This window comes from Xyrauchen texanus, chromosome 8 (assembly GCF_025860055.1).
Source record: "Xyrauchen texanus isolate HMW12.3.18 chromosome 8, RBS_HiC_50CHRs, whole genome shotgun sequence".
Classification (NCBI taxonomy): domain Eukaryota; kingdom Metazoa; phylum Chordata; class Actinopteri; order Cypriniformes; family Catostomidae; genus Xyrauchen; species Xyrauchen texanus.
The window spans coordinates 4766293-4793297 of record NC_068283.1 but is presented as its reverse complement, the minus strand read 5'-3'; the positions used below and the strand labels follow the sequence as shown (position 1 = coordinate 4793297).

Here is a 27005-nt window from a genome sequence, read left to right as displayed (position 1 = left end):
TCTTTTTTTTCTGGAAGACACGGCACACCTCCTTTTCCCACATCTTAATTGCAGGTTGAGTAGAAGGAGGGGGGTTGTCGGATGTTGATGTTTGTGTGAAGTGAAGGTCAGAGTGTATGTAGGTGTGAGACTGGGCCGTTCAAATCTACAGTAAAATACATTCAAGTCTTCAACCAGTTGTTGGTTCCCTACAGTGTTTGGGATAGTGTCTTGAAGTTAGCAAATTCTTTCAGGCCACACCACCCTCATGATATCTAAGGTGTCTATGACTTTCTTCACCAGAACACATTTGAAGACAAATTTCTTAGCTCAGTAGGTCCATAAAATGAAAGTGAATTGAGATTTTTCTTTTGAAGGTCCAAAAATCACAGATAGCCAGCATAAACATCATTGTTAAATAAATGTCTTCTAAAGTGATACGATAATTTTTGGTGCAAAAAAGATACATATTTAAGTAATAATCAAATGCTTCAGGAGAGGGTGGAGTCCAAACTGTATTTCGTGTGATGTATTCACTTTACATGGATACCAATGTAATTTCATATTCTCCACTCAGTTGAGACATTCAGGATAAGGACACAAATGCAACATAGTGAGTAAATAAACAGATAAATACTGATCTATACAAAAGCCAACCAAGCTTCTATACAGCTTTCCTCCTCCTTACTTGAAAACAGTGCTGCTCTTCTGGCTGTGACGTACATGTGTCAGTTCTCACGTTTCAAAAGCAATGCGATTATGTAACACGCATGTACCGCTGCTGACTGGAAGCAAGATTTAGTTAAAAAAAAGTATTTAAATATTTATCTATTTTGTACCAAAAGTGATCGTGTCACTTTAGAAGACGTTTTTGCCAGAACAGCTGGTGTTGTATGGATGAATTTTATGCTGAATGTCAGTGATTTTTGGAGCTTCAAAAGAAAAAATTAAAGAAAGAAAAATCGCCATTCACTTGCATTCTAAGGACCATGTGGCGTGGGGACGTCCCCACACCACAGACCATTTTTCTATTTTTCTTCAAATGTGTTCTGGTGAAGAAGAAAGTTATACCCACCTGGGATATCATGAGGGTGAATAAATAATGAGCAATATTTTTTTTTTTTGGGTGAACTATCCCTTTAAATATGAGACCCAGCCAAGTTTGTATTACCTTACACTTAACTGATCTACTTGAAAACATGTAATAAATGAGAAACATTTCAAATATCAGAATATAATAATATCGGAGTAAAATAAAAACTAAACAGCCAAAACACATGATATGAAAGCAAGCTTGCATGCTGATGCTATCTGTACCGAGACCTAAATGCTATATGTAAACAAGATACAAAATTCTAGTGTTAGATTTATCATAAAATGTATTTTCATTCAGCATTTTTATAGGTGTATAAGACAAAAATATTTTACTTAAAGTGAAAGTTCAACCAAAATTTTTAATTCTCTCATCATTTACTCACACTCATTTCATCCCAAATGTGTATGAATTTACTTCTTCAGCAGAACACGTATTAAGATTTTTAGAAGAATATTTCTGCTCTGTAGGTCCATACAATGGAAGTGTATGGGTGCCAATATTTTGACACTCTAAAAAGCACATAAAGTCATCATAAAAGTAATCCATACGACTCCAATGTTTAAATCCATATCCTCAAAAGCAATAAAATAGATGTTGGTGAGAAACAAAACAATATTTATGTCCTTTTTTAGCTTGAAAGTATTCTCCCAGCCCAGTAGGGGGCGATATGCATGAAGAGTGTGAATCCTCAAAAACACAAGTAGAAGAATGTGAAAGTGATCTGTTTCTCACACACACACCTATCATATTGTTTCTGAGGACACTGATTTAACCACTGGAGTTTTATGGATTAATTTTATGAATTTTGTCATTCATTCACTTGCATTGTATGGACCAAAAAAGTATAGAAATTAGGGCTGTCGATTTAACTCGTCAATACAGTGCAATTAATTTGACAAAAAATTACGCAATTAATCACAATGCCCGCACTGATATGGAAGATTCCTGAGAAATGCAAGCTTGTAGTACCACCTGTTTACTCCAGAGGGCAGTAAGTGGCACTTCAGCTGTGTGGCAATGCGCAGTTTTTATACAGTGAAGAAAAACACCCTTGAGCAGCAGAACAACAGACATGCGTTACATTCTTGCGTTCAAAACACTTGATGGAACGCAAATCCGAACTAAGAGATTTCAAGGTGTGTTATAAGTATTAAACTGTATTAAACTTGACACAGTGACCTAAAATTTTATGTTTATGAGGCAATGCACCCGAGACGCTACAAAAGCATGTCTGACGCAGGTGTAAATTGACGGCCCTTAATCAAGCCCTCATAATAAATCTCCAACTGATTGACAAAATCACTTGTGTAATGATTGGTGTGAACTGTATGCCAATGATTGACTTATGATCAATAATATGGTAGTAAACAATACATTGTATTCTAAAGCCGCTTTTTGTATTGTCTTCTTAATGATGAACTCTTCTGCCACAAGAATGTAATGCATTTTAATTATCTGAATATTTTTTTATTTTAGATATCTTTAAATATTTATAAAATAAATAAATATATATAACTATGTATCATTATTTATTGAAAAATATTTATATGAGGGGCTTTCTCAACAAATATTTGTATATGCGATTATTCACGATTAATTAATCGGGACACCGTGTAATTAATTTGATTACAAATTTTAATCGATTGACAGCCCTAATAGAAATTCTTCTAAAATCTTAATTTGAGATCAGCAGATGAAAAAAGTCATACACATCTGAGATGGGACAAGGGTGAGTATATGATTTTCATTTTTTTGTGAAATATTCCTTTAAGGGCCAAGACAGCAATAAAAGAACACTTACAAATGGAAGAAACAGCCAGTTAAACTTTAGCCTGCCATTAGTTTAGCTGTCCATCATTCTGTATTACTCCACATATGATACAACAGGAAATATATACATACAGTTCCCAGATTTACCTTAAACAACATGATCAGAATATACTCAGCTGAAAGTTTGATTTCTTCATTTTTTTCAATATATCCTGTCCAACCACATAGCCCTTTTCTTATTAAGCGCTCTGATTTCCACTTATTTGTGTTCCTTCACCAACTGGCCAGATTGTACAGTAAATAAGATTATAGATTATACCAAACCTGAAATACTACAATAATCCTTACAATGTACAGTTGAACTCAGAAGTGTACATACACTTAGGTTGAAGTCAATTAAACTCATTTTTAACCACTCCACAGATTTCATATTGGCAAACTATAGTTTTCGCAAGTCATTTAGGACATCTATTTTGTGCATGACGAGTAATTTTTACAACAATCATTTATAGACAGATTGCTTCACTTTTAATTGACTATATCACAATTCCAGTGGGTAAAAAGTTTACATACACCAAGTTAACTGTGCCATTAAGCAGCTTAGAAAATTCTAGAAAATGATGTCAAGCCTTCAGACAATAAGCTTCTGATAGGAGGTGTACTGAATTGGAGGTGTATCTGTGGATGTATTTTAAGGATCATCTTCAAACTCAGTGCCTCTTTGCTTGACATCATGGCAAAATCACAATTTCAATTTCACATTCTTAAAATAGAGACCCTAACTGACCTAAGACAGGGAATGTTTTCTATGATTAAATGTCAGGAATTGTGAAAAACTGAGTTTAAATGTATTTGGCTAAGGTGTATGTAAACTTCTGACTTCAACTGTATTTACTAATAGTCTTTCTCCAATGCACCGGCAGACAAACTGTTTTGGTCTATGTCATGACATCATGGGACTTTATGTAAATTTACACATCAAATTTCACAGATGACTCATGCAAACACAATATACTTTAAAAACAAACTCATTAAAGAAAACATTTCAATGAATATATTAAGTGGGCTACCAATGTTTACTTAAAAGCAACAGTTTTCTTCCAGTCTTTTCATCATTATTTGGACACATATCCTGTTCTTATGTTATTGTGTTGCCCCATTCCCTCCACTTGTCTATGATGGCCTACACGGTGCTCCATGGCATATCTAATGCTTTGAAATGTTATACCTCTGTGCTGACTGGTAGATTTTCACAATGAGATTCCACACATGCTTAGTAGACTCTTTACAGTCCATGGCTTCAGCAGTCAGATGCAACCAAGAGGATGCCAAGAAAATCCCAATGAAACAACTGATCTTCATTCAGGATTAATCAGCTTCACTTGATGACAGGTGGATGGATCATTAATTCTGCACAAGAGTTTGAATGTGATTGGATAATTCTGAACACATTGGTTTTAGTGTTTCTTTCAAAGGAGCAATTTGATTATTTGACTTTCTCTGAATTACATTCCAATGACATAGAAGTATCTACAGTTTGCTTACTACAACAATTCTGGGCAATGTAATTTTCTATGCTTTCTTAAAGATCTTGATAGTTTGAAATGTTTCCCACATGAAGTACATTGGTATGGTTTCTCTCCAGTATGCACACTCTCATGTTCCTTTAGGGCGTATGACCGATGAAAACTTTTTCCACACTGATGGCAACAGTATGACTTCTCTCCAGTGTGATATCTAATGTGATCCTTAAGGCCTCCTCTTTTTGCAAAACTCTTTCCACAATGGTGGCAAGTGAAAGGCTTTTCTCCAGTGTGACATCTTATGTGATCCTTAAAACCTCTTTTCCGTATGAAAGTCTTTCCACATTGAGGGCACGTGAAAGGTTTCTCTCCGGTGTGACGTCGTAAGTGTACCCTAAGATTTTCATTCTGTGTGAAGCTCTTTCCACACTGATGGCATGTGAAAGGATTTTTGGCTTGAGTTTTGTTTTGTGAGGAATTCATCTCAGTCTGTGAGCTACTAAAAGATTTTTCTTCAGCTATGAAATGAGGGTTCTGATTCTGGTGTTCCTCCTTCACTTCACTCAGATCTTGACTTTCCTCTTTCACTTCAATCGATTCTTGATTTTCTTTTTTCATTTCCATTAAGTCTAAAAAGAAAATATGAAAATTAATATATGACCTTTATTTATCTGTATTTAATTGGCCAAGAAGTGGTCTATATGATGGCTATGCATACAGAATGTATTGTAAGAATTTCGGTTAATGTAGATTGTACACAGTAAGGATTAAAGTGCAGCATACCTCATAAATGTAAGGAAATTTATAATGGAATTAGCCACATTTGACAGCCATTTAAGAAAGATAAATGACAAATAATTCGAATTAAATTCCCCACCATTAAAGTTGCAATACAATGTTTCGTTGTATCCCTCACAATTTCAATTTTAAGGTATTAGCTTTGATAAGTGAATTATGATTAATTCACTTATTGGAGTAATATTATTCTCATGTCTTATTAAAAATATCACACATATTTTAGGTATAGCTTTAGAGATGGATAATTTGATCCATAGTCAAATTATCCTTGAATACAAGACTTTATTGCTATTCTAAACATACAAACATGAAACATGTTGGTGAGTAATGTGACAGAATGTGAAAGAAATGATCAATACAGAGAAAATGAGCTTTATGGAGTCTGTAGACAATGCCTTAAGAACCATTTCTTTGAGTATAAATCGATTTGCAATCGGATTACCCAAAGTATTTAAATAATACACCAGCACTTTCAGCTAAATCTGGAGATGTACTTGAGTGTCGTTGCGTTACTTGGTTCTTTGGCTCTTTGTAGAAAGTTTATTCTGTTGATGTCTTGGACTGCTGTTAGATTGTGGATGTCTGTTACCATGTCTGAGTCCATGGATGATGAGGCGTGTGTGTGTGTGTGTGTGTAGCGCAGAGAAGGGCTTCCTCTGACCTTCGCGTCAGAGCCTTTGTGGACTTCTACATGGTACAGAACTTGAGAGTTGCCAGGGGGGAGTCTACAAGCCATGAGGGCAAGAGTGCGTAAGATGCAGAGCTGCAGAGGAAGTGAAGAGCGGAGAAGAGAGCAGAAGACGACAGAAGACCTCCTCAGTGTAGGAAAGTTTTGAAATGAAATTGGCCAAACCCCAAAGGTATGCTGAGCTAATCATAAGCAGCTTTTCAGAGGCACATGGTCAAGAGCGTCCTCTCCTCAAGATAATTTACAGCCTTTGTTCCAAGGTTTGTTAGTTTCCCGGTCATAACCCGAAAATACAGTACTGTGCATTAGTCTTAGGCACGTAAGATGTTTCACAAAAACATTTGTCTTAAGATGGTTATATCTTCAGCTTTAGTGTGTCAATAGAAAATAAACATTTAAACTCCCGAACATTTATTTTGCAAATAGAATAAAAGAACAGGTATCTCTGTAAAAGATAGCATGGCCCCCCACTGAACATAGAAGAACTGTTGCAAATTCTCCAAGCTTGGAACATCCTATCTGCCAACAACCAAGAAAAATTGTGTCCCGGTGACCGAGGAGAATTGGTGCCGTTTTGAAGGCAAAGGTGGTCACAATCAATGTCATAAGTAATCAATCTTATCAGTGTAGCTTTTTTTTTATGTTTACTGGACTTTGTATGTAGGGCTGGGATAAACGATTATTTTTTAAACGATTAATCTAGTGATTATTTTTTCGATGCATCGATTAATCTAACGATTAATTTTTTCAGTCCGATTCAATTTCGATTCGATTATCTCCCCATTAATTGACTAATAGCAATTTATACATGTTGATTTACATATCTGAATGGAAAAAACATGAATTCCTTAACATTGCAATATCTTTATTGCTCTTAAAATTCCAAAATAAAAGACTATACAAGTGCAAAGTAATGCATTCTTAGTCAGAGGTAGGATTCAATAAAACCTTGAAGCCTTGAAAACACATAGGCCTAGCTTACTGAAAAAAGTGCATCTTTTAATTCTTCATTCACATAAAAATAACAACATACAGTAGTAATACACTCTGCCACTCACCTTTTTCTTAAACTCAAAATTCAAAAATAAAATTCAATTAAAGTGTACAAGAGCAAAATAATGCATTCTGATGTCTAACATTAAATAAAAAAATATAAAAAGGTCACCCAGCCACCCTTTCTTAGAGCTATTAAAAGAATACAGTAACTATTGTAAACTTGGGGGCTTTAAGCTAATACAGAAAGTGCTTTTCCAACAAAAAATAAATAATGAAAATAAACGTTCAGAAAAAGCATCTTCATTCACATGCAAATAACAAATTACACTCTGACACTTTCCTTTCACCTTAAGAATAGTGTGTGTGGGTGTGTGTGTGAGTGTCATTCAAGAAAAAATACTGTCATATATTGGAGTGGAGGAATGTGAGCATTTCAACATGCAGCTGCTCCCGGGAGGTGCCTCTTCAGGTGCTGGTGCATTGCCGTGGTGCTAGAATGGAAGGCCATCTCTATTTTGCAAAGACAACATATCACGGAATTGTTTCCTTTTAAATTAAAGAATTCCCATACTTTAGAGGAAAGAGTGCGTGCCGCCTTGCACTTCTGATAGTCTGAGGAGCCACTCATGTTGCTACTACTCTCCGGCGCAGCCATCTTTGTTTTGGGTCTGACGAATCGACGTGCATATTTTGCGTCGACGTATTTTTTGCGTCAACGTCGCATTGTCCCAGCCCTATTTGTATGACATTAATTGATAAATGAAAACTCCATCCATCCATCCATCCATCTTCAACCGCTTATCCGAAGTCGGGTCGCGGGGGCAGCTGCTCCAGCAGGGGGCCCCCAAACTTCCCTATCCCGAGCCACATTAACCAGCTCTGACTGGGCGACCCCGAGGCGTTCCCAGGCCAGTGTGGAGATGTAATCTCTCCACCTAGTCCTGGGTCTTTCCCGAGGCCTCCTCCCAGCTGGACGCGCCTGAAACACCTCCCTAGGGAGGCGGCCAGGGGGCATCCTTACCAGATGCCCAAACCACCTCAACTGACTCCTTTCAACGCAAAGGAGCAGCGGCTCTACTCCGAGCTCCTCACGGATGACTGAGCTCCTCACCCTATCTCTAAGGGAGAAGCCCGCCACCCTTCTGAGGAAGCCCAATTCGGCCGCTTGTACTCGCGACCTAGTTCTTTCGGTCATGACCCAACCTTCATGACCATAGGTGAGGGTAGGAACAAAAACTGACCGGTAGATCGAGAGCTTTGCCTTTCGGCTCAGCTCCCTTTTCGTGACAACGGTGCGATAGAGCGAGTGCAATACCGCCCCTGCTGCCCCGACTCTCCGGCCAACCTCCCGCTCCACTGTCCCCTCACTCGTGAACAAGACCCCGAGGTACTTGAACTCCTTCACTTGGGGCAAAACCTCATTCCCTACCTGGAGTACGCACGCCATCGGTTTCCTGCTGAGAACCATGGCCTCAGATTTAGAGGTGCTAATCCTCATCCCAGCTGCTTCACACTCGGCTGCCAAGCGATCCAGTGAGAGCTGAAGGTCACGGACCGATGATGACATGAAGACAACATCATCTGCAAAAAGCAGCGATGAGATCCCCAGCCCACCGAACCGCACACCTTCCCCGCGCCGACTACGCCTCGACATCCTATCCATGAATATCACAAACAGGATTGGTGACAAAGCGCAGCCTTGGCGGAGACCAACCCCCACATGGAATGAACTCGACTTTGTGCCGAGGACCCGGACACAGCCCTCGCTTTGGACGTACAGGGATTGGATCGCCCTAAGAAGGGACCCCCTCACCCCGTACTCCCGCAGCACCTCCCACAGTCTCTCCCGGGGGACCCGGTCATACGCCTTCTCCAGATCCACAAAACACATGTAGACCGGATGGGCATACTCCCAGGCCCCCTCCAGGATCCTTGCGAGAGTAAAGATCTGGTCCGTCGTTCCACGGCCAGGACGAAAACCGCATTGTTTTCATTGATAAATGAAAACTCATGGCATTATATTTGAAGACATCCTCACTATGCAACATTTTTCACAAAACCCTAAAACTTCTACACATCATCATTCGGGAATTTAAGAGAGAATCAATTACATACCAAACACTTGTACATTCTTATAAAATAACAGTTATAAAGCATGATAAAACAATAATTAGTGTTATTTAAAAAAAAATACATTACACTTTATGAAAAACATAACTGTCAGGATTATGATCAGGTTAAACCTCGAATTAGCGTTCTAGGCACTTTGGCAGATTATGTACAGGATAAGAATATACAGGATCGGAAATGGTCAAAATGCAGGCATTGACGATTGCTGGAACACAGGCAGAAGCAGAAAAAAACAACAACAAGACAACACCTCAATCAAAGCTAAAGCACTGGTGGAGAATAATTAATTATTCAGTAGGTGTTCAGATGACTCTTGAGATGTTTTGGTGCTACTTGAGTCTTCTGAATTTTTTTCATGTTTTAGAGTCATCTTTAATTTTCCTTAATGGTTGGAAACCTGTAAAGGGTAATTCGGATTTTATTGAGGTGAATCGTCGTGAATACGAGCGATCATTCGTGAAATTGAATCGATTAGTCAGTTCAGTTAGGTGAATTCCTTCCACCTTGTTTCTGTTGCGATCCAGAACCAAAGGTGAAGGAGTACCCATTTAAAACCAGAAGGATTGAGATTTGTTTGATATTCTTCACTCAAGAAGTTTTGAAGGCCAAGTCATAAAAATTAAGAATTGCGTTCTTTTGGAAATTGATCCACAAGGTTCAATTGTGTAGCATAATGCAGTAAGTTCCGTCAATGTAGTTTAGTTTTTTTCTTTCACAATATCATGGCCTATTACAAATAAATGTCTTATTCGCACAAGGCTTTCTGAATGCTCTATGAATTCATGGTGGCTTGTGAACAAAAAGCATAAGGAGTCAATCCTGATATAATACCATTGACTTTCTTGCTGGCTAATTGGATTAGTTTTAGCATTTTGCCTATTGAGTGTGTCCTATCATAATAATGTATAGTTAATGTATCCAGTGCTGAGTGGTTGATGTGAACTTAGTATAGGGTAGCTAAGGTTTTCAAGTACCTTAAAGTAAGGTTGGGTGCTTTATCTATGAGGAAAACAGTTTGATATTGCCCTATAGTGGTTGGTTGTGTTAAAGTGTTGTCAGAACAGTTTGAAATATGTCAGACTATTTTAGCTGTATGTGAGATTGTTGTTAACTGTGTCAAACTGTTTAAGCTCTATGTGAGATGGTTTTAAACTGTGTCAGACTGTTTCAAGCCCCCCTTGGTCTTGGAGCTCTTGGCTGTCAACTTGATTTCGATGGACACCTCTAGGTGACTGTGGGTGCCACAGAACTGTGTCTTTCACACAGTTCTAGATGTCTGTATGTAACTCGTCATTAGCTAGAGTAATTTCTGTCATGTTGTGAATATGGGAAGATGTGGTTAAAGTTAAGGCTAGTGGCTGAGATTTATATCCCATAAGCCAGTGCCGTGCTGGTCCCTGTTGTGCCTGCCACCTGTATTCCTATCATTGGTCACGACAGGAGGAGTACGAAATGTCTTTATGGTTGGCATTGGGTAGATTCTGCTTGAAGTATGCTGTGAGTAGCTTCAGCAGTTCTGATGAGTCTCCTGCAGGTGGCTTATCTAGTTTGTGTGCAGGCTCAGTTGGGTATTCGTGTGTAGGCTCAGTTCGGTGTCTATCTGCACTGTGTTGCAATGGCTTTTGTCGTCAGTTGCCTTTAGGTGTCCATCTGGGTTCCATGTCGTCCTTTCTTTTGGATTGCTTAAGGGATGTGGTTTGTTCCATGGTTTCTCACAGTGGTTGGACATGCATATGGGTCTGGCACTTATGTGGGGGCCATGCTCTTAATCGCCATGGGGTTTACTCAGCTCTATGCTGGAGAACCTGGCTTTGCTGTGATGCCACATATCTTGTGATGGTTTTGAGAGGCAAGGCTTGAGACTAATGATTCCTTGTGGGCCTTTCTTAAGGCAATTCTTTGTTTAACATAAGCCTTTTGTGCCAAGTCACACAGTTGTTGAGTTGTTGTCGTGCAAGGACAGGCTGTGACTCCTAGATGATAGCTCACTGTGGGATGCAGGTTTTGGAGGAAAATGGATTTAAAGTTGAATTCTACTTCCATCTCAAGTCTGTTCAGGGACTGGAAGTAGTCTTGCGGTAGTCGATAGTAGTAGGCTTGCAAGGTCTCTTTCCGTCCATGTTTGGTGTTCAGGGATGTAAACAATCTTGCTCAGACTCTGGGTCTGGAAATTCTTTAATCAGGTCTTCTCTCAGAAGTTGATAGTTAGACTTTGTGTGGTTTGACTGTCTGTCAAGAAAACTTTGCACCTCATGGATGGATGTTATCCATAGTAGGTATAATGTGTCTCTGTTAGTCATCTGAGGCCACATATTCAGGTGGAAGTCTTTGTCACAGAGATAAGTATGGATCTTGTGACCCTCAGCAGGATTTGGTGTGAACTTGTCAATGTTCCTTGCCAGCTTGTCGAGGTCTTTAAAATCTATTCCAGGTACTGCTATTGGAAAGGGGTTCTTGGAAGAGGACGCTGCTTTGTTGACCAGGGGTGCTGCTATGGGATGCCTGTCCATCTTAAGCTCTCGTTGTAACCCGTAAAAGTGTTTCAGTTCATCTCTGACCATGTCGAGCTCATCTTTGGTGAGGTAAAGTTGTTGGGTCAGGGTTTCAACTTCAGTTCTGGACATTTCCAGATGGCCTTCCAAGAACTTGTTTTCAAGAGTTCATGTCTTTCAAATCAATCATGGCCTTTTCCAGTTGCCCTTTGGTGTGCTGGAGTTTCTTTTCCAGGCCCTCTTGGGTGCCTTTAGCCTGGTGCTCTCTGTGCTTAGCAGCTGTCAGGGCTTCCCTGGGGCCATTTGATTTCTCTCAGTGATGCTTGTTCCAGTTAATTGGACCACTTGCGTCAATATTGGGCTTCAGATTCATAGCATGCTTTAGAACCTTTTAGGTTTTGTGGATAGCAGCTTTAGGTTGTTTATGCCCTGTGTCAGATAGGTGGAATTCTTGTCACTTGGTTTTATCTGGCCTATGATGTTTTGGGCCAGGAAGTTGGTGAATTTTTCCAGCATGTCACTCAATATCGCCTTCAAGTTTTTCCAGTGGGCCATGGGATCAGTCTTCAGTAACATGTAGGCACACTGTTGTGGAAGACTAAGGAGAGAACTGACACAGATGAGGTTAAGAGCCTAGGTGTAGTGTTACAGCTAGATGTTGGCTTCAATATGTGGGGACACAAATGAAGGGCAACAGCTTAGTGTTGTTTTTGTGAGCAACTAGTGAAGTGTAATTAAAAAAAATGACATCTGGCAGGATTGACACATACACTTGATTATGCGGTACAATTGAACTGCTTACCACAGATGCCTCAAACAGGCATGCTCAGGGTTACCTGGCACTTCTCTCTGCAATTTATTTACAGACGTGGAAATTTTTGGATTTGGATTGCGTTGATAAACGCGATACCGGCAGCCATATCACCCTGCATCTCTTTCCCGGTTGCCCACTAAAGCTAAGCAGGGTTGAGCCTGGCCAGTACCTGGATGGGAGACCTCCTGGGGAAAACCAAGGTTGCTGCTGGAAGTGGTATGAGGGAGGCCAGCAGGGGGTGCTCACCATACGGTCTGTGTGGGTCCTAATGCCCCAGTATAGTGACGGGGAGACTATACTGTAAAAAAAGGCACCATCCTTCGGATGAGATGTTAAACCGAGGTCCTGACTCTCTGTGGTCATTAAAAATCCCAGGACACTTCTCGTAAAGAGTAGGGGTGTAACCCCGGTGTCCTGGCCGAATACCCCCCATTGGCCCCTATCTACCATGGCATTGTATTAATCTCCATCCCTGAATTGGCTACATAACTATACTCTCTCCTCTCCACCAATAGCTGGTGTGTGGTGGGCGTTCTGGCGCACTATGGCTGCCGTCGCATCATCCAGGTGGATGCTGCACACTGGTGGTGGTTGAGGAGTTTCCCCCATACTATGTAAAGCGCTTTGAGTGCCTAGAAAAGCGCTATATAAATGCAAGGAATTATTAATTATAAACACAAAGAAAGTAGTTGCGTGAGGTTAGACGAGAACACACAAAATTTGGTGAATAATTTGACATTTCAAGATGACTCATATTGAGGACAAATATTTTAAACAGAATTATCTGTGGTTCAACAGGCTTTGTCTCTAGACTGCAAACAGTTGGTAGAAAAAAGACAAAAAATTTAAATGGAAAATAAACTTCAACTAAATGAACAAAATCCACCAATAAATGTTTTGTTATTAGGCTTGCTAGGCAATATCAGGGATTCTGATAGAGGCTTGGTGCTTGTAGATCAGGATTGTGTAACAGGATATATTTTATTGGAGGGATTTTGTCACTTTAAAATTCCACAATGGGGAAGCTACTGGAGTCTTATTCAGGGTTGCCTGGATATTGAGTTGATGTTCAGTTGCCCAACACACAAAAATGAAATAAAATTAAACAGCCGATAAGTAATAAAAAATAAGTTGGAAACTGATTGGTAGATAATAATGAGAATCAGTTTTCTGTAAACTTACACTGTTTCAGACTTATTATTAATCTAGTAGTTCAGCTTTGGCTAAGAACTGATAAATGTGGTAATAATAAAGGAAACGTGAAGAAAATATCAATTTTAATCAGCTTTCCAAACTCAGCTTAAATTAACTTCCACTCAATTGCTCATTGAGAGACAGTAATTTGTGTTATGGGACAATGGAGAGGGACAAAATTTGGATAAAATGCATAAGAGAGAGAGAGAGAAAAGTGTGTTTAAAGTTTGAGAAGTTAAAGGATTAAATCACTTCTAGTTTGTTCAAACGCAAGCTGTATTTATCTTCTAGCTTACATGGTATGGTTTTAAAAGTAAAGGCTTTCCATGAAAGACTGCTAACTTGTTTGCTTAGCAATGCTGTGTGGACAATATGGCATCGTTTGGTTGCGCATGTGTGGTGAGTTGCCCCGGAAGAGTCTCTTTAGGACTTCCCGTGAACTTCCGTCATCATAGCAACCAACAACAGTGATTTATGATCATTATTTAGCACTAATGAAAACACAGTTTCATCGATTCACATGTACCAAACCACAAATCACAGCAGTCACATCCAGATTGTTGTAACTCAACGTGGCACCTGTGATCTCAATGCATTCAAGGTGAATCTTACTGAGCAAATAAAACGGTACGCTTAACCTGTTTGACTGACAGGTGGCTTGTGTGTGTGTAGAAGTGTTAGCACCCCTGCTGTAAATGATGATGGAGGCTTTACTTTATTTACTTTATATATGTGTAGACACATGTGTACTATGTGCATACATGTAACATAAAATAACCTCCCCTACCCAGCGCAGTTTACATTTCTATCCCAGAAAATCTAGTTGATTGCATAGGTATAATACTATTAGGTTAGCCATGACGTCATTTTAGAAAACATACAACAGAAACTCTGACGTATTACTTGAGCAAGCAACCAATACATGTCCAGAGAGAAAAGAGGACAAGTAAGTTTTTTACTCTGACAAGTGAATGACCAATTTACATTACACAACATAACGCTTAATTTCAAGCCCTGCATGTCATCTGTAGAGAATGCCATAAACAGGTTGCATCCAAAATTGGAAGCACTTCAAATATCTTCCACCATTTAAAACAGTGCCATAAACTGCGGCATGTGTGCTGCTGCAACCCTGGCCACAAAGCAGTCACAGACCGAAAAGTCTTCTGCCCCAAAACAAAGTGCTTTGCAAGCTTTATTTACCATTTTACAAGTGGCTTTGACTTACAACTGAACATTTAGTCCACTTTGTAGAAAATAAAGAGATATATATTGTGTATCGCTATTCAGCCTAAAAATACAGAGATATACAGTTGATGTCAGAAGATTACATTATAGGGCTGAATGTCTAAAAAAAAAACATTGTTGTCAAATAGTCGTTTGATCTCATTTCATATAACGTAAGCAGCTATACTGCTGAAGAAAAATTGTTATCTGAGAATGTTGAATATAATATAAAAAATACAAATATATTTTAAAATATCCAAAAATACTTTAAAAAAAACAAAAAAAGATGCATTCACCTGAGAAGCAGCGTATAAGATATTTAGACTTACTTCTAGAGAATAGATCTTGAAAATAAATATATTTTGTCTTTACTGCACTCGCAGAAGTATAACCAAGTGAAAAAATACACATATCTTGTTTGAGGATTTTTCTACAATTTTAATTTCAAAACCAGCGAAAAACACTTGATAACAATTCGATTTTTTTTTATGTGAATTTCTTTACTGAATTATACTTAATAAAAAAGTTTTTTTTTCCCTTTAATTCAGCGAATGTCATTTAGAGTAATTTTTAAGAGGATTTTGTCCTTTGTGTGTATCAGTGTTCATGTTAGTTTTATATTGTTTTGGGTAGAGTTTCTCATTACTCTTGTCTCATTACACACATTGACTGGTCAGCAGGTTCCTGCCTCCTCCTTGCCCATCCATTACCATTTTACATTGGTGCCGAAACCCAGAAAGTAGGGATGCACTGTCGCAGAGTCCTCGTCACTGCCGTCCACCAGAGCAGCAGCCGCAGCCATTTACCTAGGGACAGAGGCGGTCGAGAGCTGTATGAACTGCTGCCTTTAACAAGGGTTTGGAGGACTTACTGCCATCCGATGGGGGAGGAGTGAGCTGCTGTGAGGACACACGGCCGGCCCAGAATTGAGCTAAAGAGGGGGATGAAGACAAGCCGGACGTGCCAGTTCGAGAGAGAGAGACGCACGCAGACGCTTTTTGTGTGTCTGTGTTCGTGTTTTTTGTATGTTGTTTTGGGTTTTGTTTCTCATTACACTTTAAGTTGACTGGTCAGCCGGTTCCAGTCTCCTCCTTGCTCATCTCTTACCTTGATACATCGGTTAAGAGCAAATGATTAATCATTACAATAAATCGCAGAATAATCATTAGATTAACCGATTATCAAAATAATCGTTATTTGCAGCCCTAGTTTACATTTAGGTAAGTCATTAAAAGTAAAAAAAAAAATTTTACCACTCCACAGATTTCATATTGGCAAACTATAGCTTTGGCATGTGGTTTACTTGGTGCATGAAACAAGTAATTTTTCCAACAATTGTTTCACTTTTAATTGACTATATCACAGTTCCAGTGGGTCAGAAGTTTACATACACCAAGTTGACAAATTCCATAAAATGATGTCAAGCCTTCAGACAATTATCTTCTGATAGGAGGTGTACTGAATTGACATCATGGGAAAATTAAAATAAATCAGCCAAAAACCATCCTTGAGCAATTTCCATACACCTGAAGGTACCACATTCATCTGTATAAACAATAATATGCAAGTATAAACATAATGGGACAGCCATCATACCGCTCAGGAAGGAGACGCATTTTGTCTCCTAGAGAAAAACCTAGTTTGGTGCGAAAAGTGCAAATCAATCCCAGAACAACAGCAGGACCTTGTGATAAATTGGAGTGGAGAACAAGACTGGCAGAGGCAGGAAGTGAAAGATTTCAAAAACCTTGGAAAGAGAGGTTTCTAAAGAACCAAGAACAACTGCCAAGAAAATAGTGAATTATTTAGCCAAGTTTGGGATTGATGTCTCAACGAAGAGCCCTGCACAGGAATGGACTGCGAGGTTGCAGACCAAGAAAGAGAGACACCTCCAAGCTAGACTGAAGTTTGCCAAGGACAACAGAGAAACATTATGCATACTGAAAATGTGTCCTTTGGTCAGATGAGACAAAACTAGAGCTATTTGTCCAAAGAGATGTTGCCAATGTTTGGAGAAAGAAGAACCGCTCAACCCAAAGAACACCGTTCCCACAGTGAAAAATGGCTGTGGGAGTATAATGCTGTGGGGATGTTTCAGTGCGTCTGGAATGGGAATCTCATCAGGGTCGAAGGAATCATGAAAAAGGAAGATTACGAAAAGATTTTGAAAGACAAACTCAGGCAATTGTAAACTTGGTTTGGGTCGACATTTCGTCTTCCAGCATGATATTGACCCAAAACATACCTCACTTCTGGTGAAGAACTACCTCCAAATGAGCAAAGTGAAGGTCCTTGACTGGCCTGCATGAAGCCCAGACTTGAATCCCAAAGAAAATCTGTGGGCCACACTGAAGACTAGAGTCCATGCCAGGAGACCAACAAATCTGGAGGAGCTTGAGAGATTTGATGAGGAATGGGGTGCGAATCCATAGGAGAAATGCCTAAAACTTGTTGAGAACTACAACAAATGACTAAAGGCTGCTATCAAGCAAAAGGGATACACTATTTACTATTAACATCAGAGGGATAATCATTTTGACCAGTAGATTTTTTTATTCTTGGTTATAATTTTGTTTCTATTTGTATTATAAACACTCTAAGTTGCCTAAATATACTATTATGTTTAGAAATGCTATGTTGAAAGAAATCTTCATTAATGCTCCATTAAACAGCTCTTGGGAATTATTAAAAAATAATTGTCAACTGTATGGACATAACCAAAACTGCCATATAAAAGCCAGTCTACAGTTTGCAAGTCCACATGGGGACAAAGATCTTACTTTTTGGAGAAATTTCCTCTGGTCTAAGGACATTTTTTTTTAACTGGCTGGCCATAATGACCATCGTTATGTTTGGAATAAAAAGGTGAGGCTTGCAAGCCAAAGAACACCATCCCAACCATGAAGAGTGGGGTGCTTTGCTGCAGGAGGAACTGGTGCACTTCACAAAATAGATGGCATCATGAAAAAGGTAAATTATGCGGATATATTGAAGCACCATCACAAGACATCAGCCAGGAAGTTATATATCTGTTGCAAATGGGTCTTCCAAATAGACAATGACCACAAGCATACCTCCAAAGTTGTGGCAAAATGGCTTAAGGACAAAAAAGTCAAGGTATTGGAAAATCACAAAGCCCTGACCTCAGTCTGATAGAATATTTGTGGGCAGAACTAAAAAAGCATGTGCGAGCAAGGACGCCTACAAACCTGACTCAGTTATACCAGTTCTGTCTGGAGGGAAATGGGCCAAAATTCCAGCAACCTATTGTGAGAAACTTGTGGAAGGCTACCCAAAACATCTGACCCAAGTTAGGGCTGGGCGATAAAAGATATCAATATTTATCGCAATAAAAAAACTCCATGATACCAAGCTTTTGAGTAATTTTCGATATTTAGCCTGTGTTCTACATCTAGACCATGCGTGTTGCTAAAAACACTGGTGCATGGTGAGCGAATGCGAGCGAGCGCTTTCAATGGAAGCCGAGCGTCAAGCTTGCGAGGTGGATTGTAAAATCGACAGCAGCACGGGGCAATCGGTTCCCTAGCGTTTGGAGAAGCTTTGTGCGGATTTCTTCTGCATCAGTGGAAACACAGCCTCAGACTGTATGAAGTTGCTATTGCCCCTGCTACGTAGGTCACCGTGTTCCGGATCCCAGATTGATTCCATCTTGACTGCAAGACATCATGACGACGGTTACGCCCTCTCATCATCTCTAGTGAGCAGAGCGACAATATTTTTCTCTAGCACTGAAACACACTTCACTGATGCCCTGTCCCGGGCTACACCCACATCTTCTTTTCCCCACATGTAAGTAAACATGAGGTGCGCGTTTCCAGAGCCCCATTAGACCATAAAGTTGTTTCTTTCTAAATGTAGTTTTATTAATCAGCATGTTCAAAGCCTTTTATAATAAACAAATAGATTTCTGTTCTAATTTTGTTAATTATTTTGTTAATTGAAAATTATTCAGATTTCATCGTCTCTGACAAGGATGAAGACAAAACAATTACTAGTTTGTAGCCTAGTCTTTCTCAATTTAATGAAAATAGAAAAATGGTCCATTCAGACTTTTACATTTTCAAAAGTTTCTCTCTGGAGATACCCCTGAACCCCCATACAGTATCATTCCTCAGTCACAAGGGCTTCTATGCCTCCATACTTGGATATCTGTATGTAAAGAAATATGAAAATATTTTTTATGTTTATATATATACACACACACACACACACACACACACACACACGCACACACACACACACACACACACACTGTCATTATGAACAGATCATCTTATTACATTCATATCCAACTGGACTCAATTGATAAACTCTATAAAATATTATAATATTTTCATAGAAGATCCCTCAGACACTGGGCTCCAACGCAGTTTTTTTTAAAGACTGTTTAGACTGTTTCGTATTTTGTTTTCTTCATTTGGAAATTCAAAAAAATGTGCAATGTGCAAATGTGATAACTGGAGTTAAGTGCTTTGCTCAAGGACACAATGGTGGTAGTTGTGGAGATCGAACCAGCGACCTTCTGATTAACAGTTATGTGCTTTTGCCCACTACACCACCACCACTCTATAAAAGAAAACAAAACATTGAAAAAGTCCAATGGATCAAAAGTAAATCGGACAAATAAGAGAGATATTTTAGTTATTTATACATATTTTGATAATTAAAATATTATTTTAAATTTGATATTTTATATTTGATTGCCATTCATGTTTTTGAAGCCTGAAAAGGAAATCATACCCTTGTTTTATTTTATAACCCTATCTACATTTTTATAAATGACTTTGTTGTGTGCATGAAGCACACATAGTGAGTTTGTATTGTAATTAATTGTCATATTCGTGAAACACCTAAAACAGACAATTAATCATCATAATCGCAATTATTTGTTTGACAATTAATCGTCATAATCACAATTATTTGTTTGACAATTAATTGTCATAATCACAAGTATTTGTTTGACAATTAATTGTCAGGCAAATTTCACAACCGTGACCCCTAATTTTCATTATTAGGTTCTACCTTGTGAATTGTTTTGTTAAAAATGTATAAGAAATTTCAAACAGTGACAACAGCTTGTATCATTTTAAAAAGCTAAAATATGATAAAAATTATAAAGCAAAATCTAAAAAAGAAATTGCAATATACTACATTGTGTGAATAGATATGAAGAGGCCCCCTTTCTCAGTTTGCTTAATATATTTTTTAGTTACATTGTGCTTACATGTCGTCAAATGTCTGGCGAGTAAAAACAAACATTTACTAGCGAATGACGATTTTTTTTCTCGCCGTTTCTCACAATTCAATTTATTTAAAAGTTGCCTACTGCAGCTTTAAGAGCACAAAACTGTTTACAAGAGCACAACATTAGCCTCTTAATTTTGCTCTCAAAGTGCACCAGATGGAAGTATTTAACTTTCAAATGTACAAACGTTTCTGATGTGGCTGCCATAAAGAAGCAATAGAATGTAAATAAATAAATACATTAATAAATTAGGCTAAGTTTTTAGTGTATCAGTTAATACAAATAAAAATAAATAAATACAAATTTTCATTGATGTTAATTTAGTTTTAATAGTTGTACTTGGATAATTATTTAAAAAATTTAAATATGCAATAGGATGAATTTGTTGTGATAGTTAATGCCAATTTACTGTAGCAAAAAAATATTTGATTTGATGCTTAGATGTTTTTCAGCAGCAAGGAGGCATACTGTCCGGTAGAGGAGACTGGCCAGGAGACTGGATGATCACCTACCTAACTATGAGGATGGCCCTGCCTCCACCTCCCTGCTACCCATGAAGAGACCAAGGAGATCATGTGCATTGGCTGACTTGCTTGGAACATTATTTGCCACTTCTAAAGACTACGTGTCACCAAAATCTGCACATGATGCTGCTGCAGCAGTGATTAAGAGGTTTAGAGAAGAAAAACCTTTGCCACTCCCAGAAAGTGAGCGTGTTGACCAGCTTCTCTTCCTCCAGAAAAAACTTGACATTAAAAAATAAAGACTGACATAATACAAAAACAAATGTGAAAATCCTGTGAAACCCAAGTTAAAAGGATCTGAAAACATCTGTTTTTATTTAATTGTTTACATTTATTTGTGTTCTTTAGGAATACTACGAGCACTTTATTTTTCATTGATATTAGACAGATGTAATTGATCAATCACAAAAAAGTTATGACGCTGTATGTTACTGTAAACTGTTACACTGTGAACCTTTAAAGTACCTGGCTTGTCATCTTTTACCCTTGCTAAAGTATATAGATCACCTGGGTCTTATTCTGATTTCCTTGGTGAATTAGGAATTCTCAACTCTCTGAAGTCAGACTAAATGTAACAAGACCAACTCATCGCCATAATCATACGCTAGATTTAATTCTGTCATATGGAGTTGATGTTCTGCAGCAGAGCGATGACATCTCAGATCATTACCTCGTCTCTTGCATGCTGCAATCAGCTAATGTTACTCAATCTATTCCACTCTATCGTTCAGGTAGAACTATTCTTTCGACCACTAAAGATAACTTCACTAATAATCTTCCAGATCTATATCATACACTCAATAAATCCCAAAGCCTAGAAGAACTTGATGGAATAACAGAAAATATAAATACAGTCATCCCTAGCACTCTTGATAGTGTAGCCTCCCTTTGATTAAAGAAAATTTAAGAAAAACGCCCTGCACCATGGTACAATGATCACATTCGGAAAATAGAGCACAAGTGGAAGAATACAAAATTTGTGGTATTTCGAAGTGCATGGAAGGATAGTTTCTGTAGCTACAGACAGGAACTAAAAGCTGCCAGGTCAGCATATTTTAGTAAACTCACAGAAAATAACCACAACAATCCCAAGTGTTTATTCATTACTGTGGCTAAATTGGTTAGCGATAAAACCTCAACAGAACCAGATATCACGTCACAGCACAACAGTAATGACTTCATTCATTTCTTTACTGATTTAATCAGAAATAAAATTGAAATCAAGAAATCATCTGTCATAGCACCTCAGAAAACAGTGTCTCATAATTTTGCTCATGTGCAACTTCAATCTTTAGGTCATGAAGAGAAAATCAAAACTTATCAAAACATCAAAAGCCACAACATATTTGTTAGATCCAATACCAACAAAGACCTTAAAAGATGTATTCCCTGTAAACTCAGAACCTCTTCTTAATATTATTAATTAACTCCTCGCTATCCTTATGACACGTACCAAGAAACTTTAAAATGGCAGTTATCAAACCACTTATTAAGAAGCCACAACTTGATCCTGGAGAACTGGCTAATTATATACAAATTTCAAATCTTCCATTTATGTAAAAAATACTAGAAAATGTAGCATCCTCCCAAATATGTTCATTTCTACAGAGAAATAGTATATATGAACAATTTCAGTAAGATTTAGACCTCAACACAGTACAGAGACTGCACTTATCAGAGTTACAAATGACTTGCTCTTATTATCTGATCGCAGCTGCATTTCACTTACAGTGCTTTTATTCTGCTTTTACACTCAGCAGATAAATACCTGCGTGCAATCTGCGCTAGCAATGGAAAGCGATCTTTGTTACTGTCTGCTCAGATTTACAGCCTCACCTGTTGTTCCTGTCAATCACACAAGCAGTGAAAACCAATGAACCAAAGATGCATGAGGGAGGGCAGAGCCAATTTATTATGTTGTTCAGATTGTATTAGTTTTGAATTGTTACATTTATATGCATTTTGTTTATATACGTTAAAAAGTTATACTTTAAATGCACATGTGAAATAGCATCCTTTTTTTACATTTATTTCAATTTGTGGGATGCTGCCGTTTTGCAAAGTGTCATTTATTTTTCTTTGATATGGTGGCATGTTCTATTATCAGTACCACCGCTACATATACGCATACTACGCAGTTTACGTAGGGCACCAACACCCTAGGGGGGCACCATCTTACCCTAGGATGGCACCAGAAAGTCCACCGGCTGCCCTTACTCGCTCACTATACGTTATTCAAGGACCTGAAAGCAGTTGCAGAACACAGACGATTGCTTCACGCTCATATCTGACCTCTAAGTATGCCAGACAGTCAACATACAAAAGCAGCTGGACATCTGATATACTTTGATTCTAGTAGGCATGGGTCAACGTGTGATTTGGGTGGTTTGTGCTTTTCCACAGATGTGTATCCCTTAGTACACGCACACACACTCATACACGCAGTATAAATATGTATGTAATAAATAGTGATGCACCGAAATGAAAATTCTGGGCTGAAACCGAAAATTCAGGATGCACTTGGCCGAAAACCGAAAAATACTTTTTCTTTTTTTTTTTTTTTTTTATACACATTTTAAAATATTTTTTTTTTATATATAATTGTATTAATATTATACCTTTTAATTAATTTCATAAATTTAATAAATCTGAATTGAAAAACTACAAACCAATAAAATTATCACACTTTTATTGAAAGTAACGCATCAAAATTGGACAGAAAATATATTATAACAATATTAAATATATTATTCTTTATTCAGTTCTTTAACAATCAAATTTAACAGATTTGAGTTTTTTTTACCAATTATCCAATAAATGTAACATTCAAAAAACTCTAATGATATGCAAAACAGCAGTCAAGTAATGAACTTAGCAGCTCTAGTATAGTATCTTGCAAATAAAAAAGTTTAAATATGCTACACAGTCATTTTAATGAAAATAACAGGCAAAACACAGAACGGCAGAGTGCCTCTATTCTGTTTATGTAAACATATTTCCACTTTAATATAAAATTATTGTGCAAAACAGCAGAAATAGAATTAAAACCAACCTCAAACTGTAAACAACAGATGTAACCTCAAGTGAAGAATAAAGTTTTGCAGGGATAAACAAATTTTAATGTAATTGCTATACACAGCAAATTGGAATGCTTTCTATTTAAGTGTCCGGTTTCTCTTCAAGAACAAAAGTTGCTCAGCTTTCTGGCAACTCAAGAACATGAGATTCTGCACTGAATAGTCTCTCTCTCTCTGTGCTGGTGCTTGGGGCAGATAAATACCTGTGTGCAATCTGCGCTAGCAATGGAAAGCGATCTTTGTTCATGTACCAGTAGTCAAGAGGATTGTCGTGTTCGCGTGATATGAGCGAAGCGATCGACTGTGTTCCGCAACTGCTTTCGGATCCTTAAATAACGTATAACGTGCGAGGAAGGGCACCCGGTGGACTTGGATCTGGTGCCCTCCTAGTTAATGATGGTGCCGCCCTAGGGAGTTGCTGCTCTATGCAGACAACGTAGTATGCGTATAGGTTGTGACGGTACTGCTTATTAGTATTATATAATATTTCCACACAGCTGACATCGGCCTTTGCTTGGCAGCGCCATGATTATGATTAGATAGATCGAGAGTGAAACCTGAGAACTGAGGGGCAGGGAGGCATATATATCGGCTCATATTTTCGGCCTTTTTTCTCTTTTGGCCAAAACTAAAAATGCCATTTTCGGTGGCCGAAATTTCGGTGCATCCCTAGTAATAAATTGTTTGTTAATAAACTCTGTATTAAATTTTTCACAGTGCTCCTAAATTTCTTTGTGTGCTCCTAAATGTTTTCATTTAGGAGCGCATGTACTCCTTGGGAGAAAAGTTAGCGTAGAGCCTGGCATGCTCTCTGTTGCTGATGCCGAAAAGCGAATTCATGCGTTCATGACCTCAAGACTAGATTATTGTAATGCATTACTGGGAGGATGTCCAGCAAGAACAATAAATAAACTTCAATTGGTTCAAAATGCAGCAGCCAGAGTGCTGACGAGAACCAAGAAATATGATCATATCAGCCCCATTTTATCATCGTTACATTGGCTACCTGTTAAATTTCATATTGATTGTAAAATTCTGTTAAATACGTACAAAGCTTTGAATGGTCTAGCTCCGCAGTACTTAAGAGACCTTCTACCACGCTATATTCCAACACGTTCATTACGACCACAACTTCTGGCCTGTTAATAGTTCCTAGAATATCAGAATCCACTAAAGGAGGTAGATCCTTTTCAAATTTGGCTCCAAACCAAGGAATAGTCTCCCAAACACTGTTCGAGATGCAGACACACTCCCTCAGTTTAAGTCTAGACTAAAGACTCATCTATTTAGCCAGGCATACACCTAATTTATCCTTCAACACACAATTTGGCTGCTTTAGTTTAGTCTGCCGGAACCAGAAACATTGATCATGATTTATAACTCTACAATAAACTGAATGGCATCTATGCTAATATTATTTGATTTGTTTCCCTGTCCCAACCTCGGGACTCTTATCCTGAGGTCACCAGAACCGGCTGGATCCATCTCCATTCCTGCTATGTGTTGGACTCCACAGCTACGTGTTGCTGTATGATGACAACTAAAGACAGCCGGTGCCAGCCAAACATCACTTCAGTCTATTATGGTGATTTTAAACAATTAGCTGTCCTTTGAAAATCAAATTTGCCAATGTTTGTAGAACAGCATTCTTCCACCTAAGAAATATTGCTAAATTACGACACATGCCAGGGCTCAACAGAGGATGAACTGATGCCAACTCCAACCATAAGACATTGGATACTTCATACGCCATTGCCTGAACCTTGGTTTTAGGATAGACCTCACCGAATGTATCGGCCAGGTTGAACTGGGATGCACCTCACTGATCTCTGCCTGCATCACCTCGGTTTAATGATGGACTACATTCTTTAAATGGAATACATAGACTATCAATTAATTGCCAACAAAAGCCTTCATCAGACAATTAACAAGGACAATTGCATCTATGTGAACTTCTGCAGTTAATCCAGGATGGACTTCAAAGACATTGGTCATTAATCTTCCAGTTCATACCAAATCTTTGTTTAAACACTGACCCTTAACACTTACTTAGTTTAATAATTTTAAACCATGACTTTAACTATACATAAGTAATATTTACATTATATTCATGATGTTTAGTCAGAGGGGAACTGGCCCCCACAGTGAGTCTGGTTTCTCCCAAGGTTATTTTTCTCCATTAATCTACATCTTATGGAGTTTTGTGTTCCTTGCCACAGTCGCCTTCGGCTTGCTCACTGGGGTTATTAATACAAATATTATTTAATTACTTATTTTTAAACACGATTAACAATCGTATTTTTAACAAACTAAACAATGATGACAAAGATATTATAGATATTACAGTTTTATCTTCTGTAAAGCTGCTTTGAAACGGTGTGTGTTGTGAAAGGCGCTATACAAATAAAAATGACTTGACTTAACAAACTGTATGTAAACTTCTGAATGAGATGAAGGAAATAAAAGCTGAAATAATTCATTCTCATTTTCACATTCTTAAAATAAAGTAGTGGTCCTAACTGACTTAAGAATGTTTTCTATGCTTAAATGTCAGGACTTATTTAGCTAAGGTTTATGAATACTTCTGACTTCAACTGTATCGCCATTCAGCCTAAAAATACGGTACCAAGATATGATTTTTGGTCCATATCGCCCAGCCCTATTTGCCAGAGTCTCAGGTTTAATAACTATAGTCATGAAATGTGAAAACTGTCTTAATGTAAAGAATGAACACCAACCTGTTTGTTCGTCAGTGTGTTCGGTTTTAATTCTGCATGCTTCTGGATGAGCCATATCTTCACTCTCCTCTTTAATAAACATCTTTACAACAGTGTCACACAGATTTCACTTGTGTTACTGCGTTACAGACAACTCGCAATTCTCCCGCCGAAAATAAACACTGGAAATAAAACTTGTGAAATCACTGAATAAATAAAACAGATGAAAGTAGCACGTTTATTTTCATTCAACGAGGATAATCTTCTTCTTCTTGTCTAATGGCGATTCGCAAACTACAATTGCTTATTATCGCCACCTACTGAACGCATCTGGACAAGAGAGAGACATAATGGGACTTCACTTGGATAGAAAGCGATATAAAATTAAGTTTGGAATGTAGTTAAAAACACATTTTTAAGACTCACTTACAATCTCCAGTCCAGGAACCTCAAAAGAATTGATTCTTTTCAACTTGAAATTATATCATAAATATTATAGTGCTTAATGTTTATAATCATTTATGAATATGATTAATATAAAATGAAACACATGAATCAAAGTTACATGACATTACTGTTTGAATGGTTTATAGTATAAGGGTTGTTCAGACTGACAGTCAAGCCATAAACTTCAACTAAGATTAAGATTAAACTTTATTGTCATTGTGCAGAGCCAATGAAATGCAGTTGTTTTCACATATCCCAACTAAGCTG

The 27005-nt window shown here is 38.1% G+C and overlaps 1 protein-coding gene across 2 annotated transcripts in view; it reads right to left on the bottom strand.

The window, feature by feature from the left end:
- The window catches only part of LOC127647428 (gastrula zinc finger protein XlCGF49.1-like), a 278306-nt gene extending 251773 nt beyond the window's left edge, over positions 1-26533 (bottom strand). Inside the window, exons 1-2 of one of the 2 annotated variants that reach the window (XM_052131658.1) lie at positions 26313-26533; positions 3061-4997 (exon numbers count right to left, since the gene is read on the bottom strand). In XM_052131658.1, the coding sequence (XP_051987618.1) occupies positions 4390-4997; positions 26313-26394 (690 nt within the window). In that variant the 5' untranslated portion in view covers positions 26395-26533 and the 3' untranslated portion in view covers positions 3061-4389. Of the gene's footprint in view, positions 1-3060; positions 4998-26312 lie in introns of those variants that run through there. The other variant, XM_052131657.1, reaches the window with a different exon arrangement.
- Positions 26534-27005: the final 472 nt, after the last annotated feature.